The sequence below is a fragment of the Cryptomeria japonica genome, chromosome 8 (genome assembly GCF_030272615.1).
Source record: "Cryptomeria japonica chromosome 8, Sugi_1.0, whole genome shotgun sequence".
Taxonomy (NCBI): domain Eukaryota; kingdom Viridiplantae; phylum Streptophyta; class Pinopsida; order Cupressales; family Cupressaceae; genus Cryptomeria; species Cryptomeria japonica.
Genome location: NC_081412.1, coordinates 25,529,182 through 25,541,198, shown reverse-complemented (window position 1 = coordinate 25,541,198; position 12,017 = coordinate 25,529,182). Strand labels below are relative to the sequence as shown.

The following is a 12,017-nucleotide window of genomic DNA, read 5'->3' as shown; positions in this document are numbered from 1 at the left end:
ATTTTCATACTTGTGAATAATACCATCAATCGAACAATATTTACTCAAAGCAGAAATTAAAGCATCCACATCATAAGCTCGGGCTAACTTTACACATTGAACGAAAACCATTCATCCAAAGAAAGTATGAGCAAGATTTCACTAGTCTATACTATCAAATCCTTCATTCATCTAACATACTTTGAAAGCAAATTTACTCTAAGCAAAACTATTCTATTGTTGAAGAAAGATATGCAACCATTTAATAGCAATAAGATTTCAAAGCAAACACTTGCGAATGAAGTTTTTATTATTCAAGTAGCTCTAAGCAACAATTTCATGATTCTCTCCACAAAACAATGAAATGAGAGAATGAGAGTTTATATAGAGTTTCTGAAAAACAAATGAAGGGCCGAGATCGATGGCTAAGATTAAGACAACACAACCTTAGATAGAGTTTTCCAAAATAAAACTAGAGATAAATGCATGCTAGACAAGTGGTGTGATTAGCCATCTCCTAAGAATGTTCATCCTTATCCTTGCAAGTAGCAGTGTGTTCAATGAATCTGGACAAAATCAAGTCGACCTCTTCAATGGTGGCATGTGGCAACATATTGATCTTGTACTCCCATCCATCCAAATCATCTGCACAAGAGGCGAAAGCAATCTCCCATTCCAGTTCTTGTTTTTGGAAGGCATCTCGTATGGACAAGAATTCTAATGCCTCAACCAAATTTAGCTTCAGGACTGGTACTGTGACGGTAAAGAAAATCTCCTAGGTTCTGAGCTTGAGATTTTTGAGCCGCATATCATTTTCCCAAATGGTTTCCTTCTCTAGCAAATCAGCAGTTACAAGGAGAATTTTACTCTGTATTTCTTTAATCTGCTCCTCAGACTTAACACTTTTTGCCCTCACCTTCTCCAAGACTTCGTTGCCGGCAACTAATGCCCAAATCAGCTCTTGCTTATGCATGCTAAGACACGAGATAATCCTATCCTGAATATCCTGGAGATCAACCCACAATTCTACCATGCTTGCAATTCTAGAGAGCAGGAAGGAAGTTTGTCCATATGTCAGCGTCAATTTGTCCACAAACGTGGCTGCCTCTTCTTTATTGCTTGCCATCCATTCTTTGGCATCTCTTGCCATCACCTTTTCTTCTTCAAAATGTGGGAGAATTTGAAGGGCATGGTCCTTCTCTTAAGGTGTCCTAAGTTGAGTTCGATACTGATGGTTGAACTTATGGTTTGAATCAGGCTTTGATTCAGAAATGGAGGAGTATATTAGCATTTGTATTAGTGATTCATGTTGGCATCATTACGTATTTGTCAATAATTTTGGGGGCCTCAAGTTTGTACAATAATTCCTGAATAGGATCCATGTCCTCTTGTCATGGGTGTGCCCTAGAGGACTGTACTGTCACTATAGACTGCTCCTTACATGATTTCATGACTATTGTCCTATGACTACTGCCTTGCCATTGTTTGTCATGAATATATTGTGAATGGCTATTATTATCTTTGTTTGACAACATTCTCAACATATTTCCTTTCACATTTAACGACATTTTTTAGGCAAACTTAATATACCCATCAAAGATCTTCATTGTCACTTCACGGTGTCTGAGCATTTGCGTTCTCATACATTCTTCCTTCCTATCCTTTGGCATATACCCTATAGATTTTCATGGCATTGTCACGTTCTTATCCTCTATTCCCTATGGAAGTTTGTATTATGATGCATGATACCTGTCATAGGCTTAATGTTTATAGGCTACATGACTGTCCTTTTGTGATAGTTCTGCTTTCGATGATGATTGTGCTTGACAATGATGACTGCAAATGTATACAAACACTTTCTATGCACTGCTATTCAGGGTGCTTGCTAGTGTAGAAGATGTATAATATTGTTATGTTCAACAATCTTCTATATTGCTTTTACTAGTGTCTTGCCACTGTCATTTATGAAAAATAAATTGAATGAATGATTCAATAATCGGATAATCTATTCAACAATATAAAAGCGTATATATAGAGATTACAAGACGACGTTCTAAATTAAGAACAAGTCATTTAAAGTGAATTACTAAAAAGCTAAACGCTAAATAAAGCTTAAAAGCTAATTAACTAAAAAGCTAAATGACCATTAAACAAGGAACTAAATATAGGTGACTAAAATATAATTAAATATTCTAATACCCTCCCTTAATGGTCATTCTATCTACTAACTACCCTACAGAAGACACTGTAGGTCTTTTGATCACAAATGAAAAGAACACTCTGTTGCGGTGGAGACCCTCCCTGGATCTGAAAAGTGTTAATGACCAAGAGTACCAACTCCAAAACTGACTGCAAAATACCACGGTTGCAGATGTTTGCCCTGGCAGGTGCGACCCAAACTGACTGCAACAAAGCACGATTTTGAGGAAAAAACCGTCTAACCTTGAAATAGGAATCCTCAAAAAGAGAATTTACGATTTTGAGGAGAAAATCGAAAAACCAAGAAATCTAAGGTTACAAATCATCGTTTTTGTTGAAAAAAAAGGGTAAAACCTAGATAATTAAAATCTTACGCGAATATCGCGGATTACAGATGAGATAATTTTTAAGAGAAAAATATAAACCCTGCGAATAATTTTTGAGGAAAAAATCGTGAAAACCCTGGGACCTGTAAGACGAGGTCTGGCCTAAATCAATCTGATCAAGGCAACGATATTCAGATATCGTGAACATGCACTGATTCCAGGTGTTGTGGCAGTTATTGAACTTTTGACTGTGTTCCAACATGATGTTGGTCAAAGATGCCATCCCAAAAATGGAGGTTGAACGAGGTCAACCTAGTGAAAGCATGAGACAGAAAAATCTAATTCAAAAATCAGAATAGAAGCAGCTGCACAACAAATCTGAAACCCTGGAGGAGAATTTTGGCACGAATTCCAAAGCGCAAATTTCGAGGTTTGGAAGAAACCCATAAATTAAAATTTTCTGCACACTTAAAACAGCATAAATGGTGCCAAAAAAACAACAAAAATCCCAACATCCACAGAAATAGCAGAAATTGTGAACTGTTTTTAAATTCCAAAGCAAATTCGCTAGCAAAAAAATTGAGGCACGGAAAACGAGGCACCCAGAAAAATCTGAGACCAACCCAAAAAAGGTCTCGAAAAACCCACCAAGAATCTGAAAATAGAATGCAAATCCAACGGCTCAAAAATTGAGGCACGGAAAAAGATGCATCCAGAAAAATCTGACGATGACCCAGTTGAGCTCTCCAAAAACCCACCAAGAATATACAAGCAAAATAAAATTTCGACTTGAACTGAAGGGTCAAAACCCTAGTCGAAAATTGCAAAAACCCTAGGAAAATTTTCAATCTACAAAAAAAACTCCAGGTTGCAGGTCCGAAAATCTCCAAAACTCTAAAAAAACATGAACTGATGCCCAGCACAAAGAAATTTGCCCACGAACTAGAAACCCTCATAACCCTCAAAAATCCTTCAAAAAAGCAAAATCGTTTTTTTTAATTAAAAAAACAATTAAAAAAAATCTGGAAAATATTCCAGAAAGAAGGCCATGATTTTTTATTAAAAAATTTGCCAAACTTTAAAGAATCCCATCGACCCGCTCTGATACCATGAAAAATAAATTGAATGAATGATTCAATAATCGGATAATCTATTCAACAATATACAAGCGTATATATAGAGATTACAAGACAACGTTCTAAATTAAGAACAAGTCGTTTAAAGTGAATTACTAAAAATTTAAACGCTAAATAAAGCTTAAAAGCTAATTAACTAAAAAGCTAAATGACCATTAAACAAGGAACTAAATATAGGTGACTAAAATATAATTAAATATTCTAATAATTTATGGTGAATCTCAGGCTTGTTATTCATCTGTACCTTCATAAGATTGTCACTGCATTTTGATGCTATCCACTATTCTTTGGCATGTATAGGGTCTGTGAGGTGTATTCACATCTCATAGTTTCCATGGCTATTCATAAGGGAACACATACTATAGTTCTCTACATACCCACTGTCACTGTCCTAACAGGTCTCAACAACTCTTTATTATCTTTCCATTACTTCATACACTCCCTATTAGACCTGGAGATACTGTCCTCTTCTACAGTTAACATTAGTGCTATGTCATGAATCATTTGGTTCTCTTGGTTTTCATTTACCTTTTGTCACTTTGCAATATAAGAGACCAAAAGAAAAAGGACACTGCTTATCAACAACATACAGTGGCCTAATGTGGATCAAGAGTGGATTCTTAGAAAGCATGTCAATAGCTGTTATAAATGTGGTGTGAGTTTCAATTTTTAACATAACAGTATAATTTATCAACTGAATTTATCTTTTTCCCTGCAGGCTGGCAGGATCAATATGCTCTGATACCAATTGTAGTGTCCCCTTTTGGGATATACCTGATTTTGCCCAAAAATTTCCAATTTCAATAATACAATTTATTTACAAATAGAATTAATTATTATATGATAAAATTAATGCCAATTCAGAGAAAATCCTAATTTGGATCTTATAAACAATATTAATTAGCATCAAAGCATTAATATCAAGAATCTACGATCATGTACAAATAATATTTATTAAAATCAAAGTATCCTAAAATCATTCACATCTATTACATAGCTTCTTCCCATGGTCAACCATGATAGGAATCCAATGGAAAAGCTTGATAGGACGCCAGGAGACTGTCCTCCTCAACCAAGCCAAAGGGAGGAATGAGCCTTCGAGTCATTCGGCACCTTGGCCCACAAGTATGACAAGACCTTCAATGCATCCATCTTGGGGTTGACATACTTGAGAAGGGAACCAGTACAGCTGCATCTTCCTATCAAACATTTCACATTGATTCCAAATATGATTGCTGATAGAAATCAAGTAAATAATTACATATCCAATATTTCTTGATGGATTGATAGATTTATTCTCGAATGGCTGCAATAACTTAATTTATGAAATATATACATATTGCTGCTTTCTATTTATATTTCCAAATTGATGTCTTCGATTATTGATTGATTGATTGAAAGAATTCCTTTGATTTGATGATTTGAGGTTTTGGTGTGACGATTAAGTGATTGTTGATTAGATGATTGATGAGTGACGATGTAAAGAATGCTAGTTTGATATATTGGTGAATGATGATTGAATGAATGTTGACTTGATAGAGTGATGCTTGATTGCTCAATTGTTTGTTTTATTGATCCCAAGATGAAGTGATGCTTGATGTGGATTTGATGATAGTTTGCTTGATCTTGCTGATTGATTGTTTGCTTGATTTCTTGAGGGATTGATGAATGTAAGATCCCCAAATAGGGAATATAGAGAAAAACAATATCTTTTCCCAAAATCACACCTGATCACATACAGTTCTGATTTGCCACACATTAAATCTGCTATTATACTAGTTTCAGATTGCGGAATCTATTGCTTGAGATATCCAGTAATGGTTATAACAAGAACATTCAATGTGTAAGATGAACAGAAGTTTAAGCATGCATTAAACATCAGAAATATGTCCAGCCTTTATTCTGCAGCAATGATGACGCTCAGAAATATTCGTGACAGGGTTATCGTTATAACTTATAAGATATTATTAATGTGTAGCGTTAGAGGCGCTAACACTAATGCATACAAAGCTCAGCAGAGAAGGGAAATCACTCACAGAATTAGGACTATGACCAGTTGCTACCGTTATGCTCTGTCCTCACTCAGCAAGGCTGTTTGCATATGTCTTGCACAGTCCACACTATGATGCTCAGATACGAGATTTAACTCCAGCGATAAGGTGCCTGCCTACTGTAGCCTCGCTTTTGAGTTTTCTTCTTCCAGGAATGTAACAAGGCATGCACCAGGAACAACTACGCAGCTTATTTTTATGCCCTAACTGCCCCGTTTTCAGACATTGAACCAATGCTATGCCCAGGTGATGAAGATCAGAAACGCTCAATGAAGACTTCAGTGGAACTGAGTATCTCACACTTTGAAGGTTGTGAAATAGGGAATCCCCCTGCTAACAAAAGCCACAAAAATGTTTTTTTTGCCGTCAATATACATATCAAGCTATATTTAGGGGACTTTGAATTGAATCGGCCCACTAATATTATAATCTGTAATACCTCTCCAATAAAACTTTTACAGCAGTTTGAATCGACTCCACGATTTAATAATAAACCATAACATCAATGCTCCTTAGCGCTAACTCAGCTTCAAGCATATAAAGTTCAAAATAAAAATATCTCTATTTCCCAACGACAGCTCACCAAGTCATCTTAATCGCCAAGATTCAATAACAGCAGATATTAATATTAAACTCCATTCGAGCAAATAGAATATTCAGAATATTATAATCTTATCTTCACATGAATTCCAGATGCAAATTCCTTATTTTCTAAAATAAATCTTAAACCTTGAAGGATTTGTCTTGATGGATTCATGAGATGATTGAATAGTGATCCTTGAATGCTTGGAATGATTTCTCCTTTTCTAATTGAGTCACCACCCTACACTGCTGCCCTTTGATAATAATAACTTAATTTCCAAATTGATCTCCCTTGCATGTCCTCCTCAAATGAAACCTTCTTCCCTTTATATCTTCCATTGTGAAGGAGAAGTCACACCTCTTCTTTATGTCTGCACTTTGCAAGAGTCGTAACCTTTGACAGTTACCACCTTTTGAAAGAGTACAACCTTTCACTATTTCTGCCCTTTGAAATAGTTACTTCCTTATTTTCTTCCCGTTCTTTTCTATTAATCCTTCCTTGATTCATATGCTCCATTCTTTCTTCCTTGACTATTGTTGGATGAATGATCCTTGGATGTCCTTCTCAAATGAAATGATCTCCCTTTTATATCTCATGTTTAAGGGGGTCACAACTCTTCATTTCATACCCTTTGATCATTCATTAAACTTAATTAAATTTTAATTATATTAATTTTTTTATATATATTTTGAGTTATTAGTATTATTTATTATTAAATCCCATTTCAAAAAGCGGACACAAAGACATGTGAATTTTATAGGATACTTTTTCTGTTGCTACTGATCCATAAAACAGCATGAATAGTCCATTGCATGATTCACCAATACAAATCTTTCATTTAACATCTTGTTGTCAACAAGTACTATTCTCTTTTGAACAGCATAAAATGATGTTACTATAGCTCTATGACTGATTTCCAAAACATCACAACATTTAATGGAAAACGAAACATACTCACATCTTTTCACTCTAGATATGCTCTAATAAAAATGAGCTTAAACTACTGTGATAACAACATAAGCTAAAAAACACAAGAGACTTACCATGGAGAAACTCGATGTGAGTGAAAAATCCAGCAAGAATCCACTATCACAGTTAGCCTTATAAGCTGCTCTCTTCATGAGGGTCACCAAGAACACCCTTAGCATTCTTACACTTTTACTTAATTTAGCAAATTCATACACTCATACAATCTCAAAAAATATAGCAATGGACTTCTTACCTTTAAATGCCAATAACCCTAAAACTTAGCATGACTGCATTGCATTTTCAAGTGAACCTTTATATCTACTATCACCCAAGTACATCTCATTGAAGAACTAGATAGTTCTTCCATAGATCTCCGATAGGTGTGTTAGCTGAACCAAAAAGGGTGTATTTATGCTAGAGGAGGAATATATAAGCTGACAAGAAACAATGGAACATCTTCCATGTGAAAAGACATACGGAAAACCATTTCAAATCCCCAAATAAGTCTTTAGTTTCTGATGCAGAGGCAAGAGGAGTAATTGCAAAACTTGCAGATAAATATATGTTTAGGACCCAAACCCCACACTCCTAAGGTGATTCAAGTGCATCTAATGCCTCTAAGAGGCTCAAAACTTGTCCTCCACTAAGCCAAGTGGATCCTCTGCCTCTATACCAATTAAACACTCCCAAACAACATGTGTCTAAGGTTCATAAGACATCAAGACTCCATTTGTCAAGACAACTCAAGTATTAGCCTGAAACTAGGCCTAGGCTCCTACTAGCCCTACAAAAATTGTTTTAGGCGATTATCTCCCCAAAGTTGCAAATCACCAAACAAACAAATCACATATCAGGATACCCTTTTCAGCCAACAATAACATATCCAAAACTCAGTTACTGTTACTTTGGACCAACAATCTCAAAAACTCACTGTCCTCTGTATCCGGTAGGCTAATTAGGCCACATTTGCAAAGGAAGTACTTTCAAAACACATCTCCAGAAAGAACCCTTCTGTACGGTCTTTGGTTATGATCCAAAACCAAGGGTTTTCCAGGTTGTATGGTCAGGTAAGGCTTCTATATGCCCTAACCCCAAAACCCTCACTAATTCACCCTTAAACCTAGGGCTTGCTCAAAAACTCATCCAAACACACTTCCAGAATCAAATGAAGGTCAATTCACCATGTCCCCAACATACTCTTACTATTTCAAACATAAAAATAGCCCCTCCTTAAGGCCGATCTGTTACTGCTATAACTATGGCACAAAAAACATGCATTTTCAGTTAATCTTTCCCGGTGTACACCAAACTTTCACTCCTTCCTGTCATTAAATTGTCAAGAACGTATGATACAAGTTAGGGGGGATCCAATCCATAGGAAACAAAGTCCTACATCTATGGTTGGATCATTGTTTCAATAGAAACCAACAAAACAGTAAATGAAAGACAGCAGACTTAGGAAAGTACAGTGCAAAGTGTGATTCCAGGTTTATTGAACCTTCAGTAGATTACAAACATGTAAGGATGCACACACACCACCCTCACTTCATTACAAAAACCAATATCAAACTACTTTAGTGCAAAGAAAACATGAAACCACAGATTTGTAGGAAAATAAATGAGTTTTATTACTATTGAGATGCAGTCCGTACAATCTATACTTGCTTGTGCTCTCCTCTCCCGTACAAATGCCTCTCAAGGCTTTAAGTAGGCCTCCAACAACTGTCCCAACCGATCCATGTAGTTATTTGTCATTACAAATGATTAACAAGCCTATTTTGTCATTTCCCACCAAAATGGCACTAGCCGTTAATAGTCAAATATTTGAATTAAAGACTCCTATTAAACAACCTATTATGACTTCTACCCAAAGCTAATGACTATTAAAGGATCAAAATGCTTTATTCAAGAGGTCTAAACACTCTTAAGACCATTCCCAATCCTATAACCCTGAAATCCCATATTTGGTCCTACGGTCCTATTAGGCCCATCACGACACTTAACCATTACATTAGGATCATTACAATGAATTGCCATAATTGGCTTTAAAACATCAAAATTGAGTCTATTAGACCCATACACCTCCTTGTCATGCTTCCCTGGTGTCCTCCAAGTTCTCCTACACCAATTTCCTTCTTCTATCATAAATGGTACAAATTCGTTCACAGCCAAGACAATCAGTTGTGTTGTGTTCCCGTCAAGATGGGTCTGCATGTGGCCAAATATGTTGGATGAGTTCAGCTGAAGTGTGTATCTATAAATTTTCCTTACTCGATGTCATCTCTTCTTCATCCGACTCTGCTTAGTCACTAACCCACAATGTGTCTGATCTTTGAAATCATCCAAACACTTTTGAATCACAACTTCTCAATTATAAGGGTTTTGATCCCATAGAAGCTTACAAACCACTGAATCACCCAAACAAGGATCCAAAATTCAGCTCCCAAGAAATGGGCTACCAAAACTCTACAAAGTTGAATAGGTAACAAAAATGATCTCGCCTCTGTGACTCTAAACAATCAGCTAACCATATTGACATTAGGTACATGTTTGATTTTCCACCCAAAAGCCGTTAGTCTAAACCCCACCTACGTTTATGGCTCATAATTAATTACTAATATTCATATCCCTGCTCTTTATGATTGACAGAGATCTAAATGGAGAATGTTAATATTTTCTAAAACATAAATAGTAAGTACCCAATGCCATGAAATGCAAGAAAATCAAAAATAAGTAGAGCTTACCTGAGATCGGACTCTATAGTAATCCTCTGATTTATGGTCATAACCTCGCAACGAATACTTGTAATCAAGAGTATTTACAGTGAACTGCAAATCCAACATCAAAATTCGAGAGATATTATAATCAGCAGTCCATTTAATCACTTGCTCTCTTTGACAATAGACCAGAACTAAAAATTATTAAACAATACATATATATATGTGTGTGTGTGTGTGAATGACGTTATAATCACCGTATATTCCACAATATCATAATTATAAGGACAATAAATTATTTTTAAAATATAAAAGCAGATATAATAAGTTGCCCACTTTAAACGGACTTAAATTTGGATGTTATATACACAATGGATACGTGCTTGGATGATGTTAGACTCACGGAATATAATGCAAAACCCAATATCTGATTACAAAAAGAAAGACTTAAAGCAAATCCAATAACTTCTTATCTTGAAGAATAGATTTAAATTTGTATTTTATAATATAAAAGCAGATAAAATTAGTTGTCATATTTAAATGGGCTTAAATTTGGATGTTATATACACGATGCATACGTGCTTGGATGATGCTGGACTCACGGAATATAATGCAAAACCCAATATACTGATTTTAAACACAATGACTTAAAGCAAATCTAATAACTTCTCGTCTTTAAGAATAGACTTAAATTTGTATGTTATATACGCAAAGCTCACTTTGCATACTCACTTTATATACTGCAAAATCAAATGCCTAAAACACTATATTAAGAGCAACCCTAATAATGCCCACGGGGTGTAGAATGATTGTTAATGCTGTTGTGCAGACGCCAGACAGATATTGATAAAGTGTTCAAACCTCAGCCACTCCGCCGACGACGGGCAGGCCGTCGGCCAAGGATTACTGATGAGGATTTATAGTGGCGCTTTTTGAATTGAGTGGTTCCACACACCATGGCACTCAAGGTCTAGCTGATTCTCTCCATTATCTAAAAAAAACAGGGGAAAAAAATAGCTAAATAAACTTGAATTAAGACAATCATATACACAGTGGATATATGTCTGGATGGCTGCATGCTGGCCGTGTATAGAACAAAGTCCACTAACATGACTACATAGAATTAACAGTAAATCCAATGAACAAGCGCTAATAGAAGCGCGACTTGTACTAGAACAATCAAATACATAATATGCACGTTAGCGTGAAGGCATTTTCACTGAATAAAGTGAAAGATCCAATATCATAACTCAATACACACTATAATAGTATATTAAATAGCAAAATTCATAGCTCGTGGTCTTGGAGAAAACACCTAAATCCAAACAATCATGTGCAATGCATATATATTCAAAAAGAAGGTAGTATACTCAATGTATATACTACATAATCCATTATCGTAATCCCGAACCACTGAATCAACATCAAGCCTAGCAACTCTTCCTCTTCAAAAAAATGGAGCTAAAATTGGGCAATTCTGGCACAAAATGCATATATATGTATTGGATGATAGGTATACTCACTGTATATACTGCACGAGACGAGCGAACAACTCCTTGACAAGCAGTGAGGGAAGCTTCGAGTGGGGCATTTAAAATTCGACCCACATTGGAATTGCCTAAAACATCTTGCGGATACTTGGTTTGCGAGAAGACAAGCGTAATGGCCGCTGCTCCTGCACCCACTGTGCTGTAACGAACCAACTTTCTGTACGCTACCATTAAGCTAATTTAAATTTCTGCACCGCCGAAACCTTCCTCCGCCTTCAGAGAAAAACAAATAACATTTCAGAAAACGTAAAACCCTAAATATCCGAAAAGGCGAAAAAAAATTTGAACGTTACATTAAGATTAAGTCATCTATCCCATACTAGATTGTTCCAAGTTAATTAATCATTAAGTGGATGAATAAATGGGACATTAATCTAAAAGATTGTCTAAATAATAATGGAGAACTAAAGAAATATGTGCAAGAAAAATTCAAAGAAAGCATGTCGACAGGTCAAATAGGGAGGAAAAAAAGATACTATATCAAACATTTCAATCCCACACATGACC

The 12,017-nt window shown here is 35.8% G+C and overlaps 1 protein-coding gene across 2 annotated transcripts in view; it reads right to left on the bottom strand.

Moving 5' to 3' along the window:
• LOC131857287 (uncharacterized) overlaps window positions 1-11,812 on the bottom strand; it is a 116,734-nt gene extending 104,922 nt beyond the window's left edge. The window contains exons 1-2 of one of the 2 annotated variants that reach the window (XM_059209561.1): window positions 11,484-11,812; window positions 9,988-10,071 (exon numbers count right to left, since the gene is read on the bottom strand). In XM_059209561.1, coding sequence (XP_059065544.1) covers window positions 9,988-10,071; window positions 11,484-11,681 — 282 coding nt within the window. In that variant the 5' untranslated portion in view covers window positions 11,682-11,812. The remainder of the gene's footprint in view (window positions 1-9,987; window positions 10,072-11,483) is intronic. The other variant, XM_059209560.1, reaches the window with a different exon arrangement.
• Window positions 11,813-12,017: the final 205 nt, after the last annotated feature.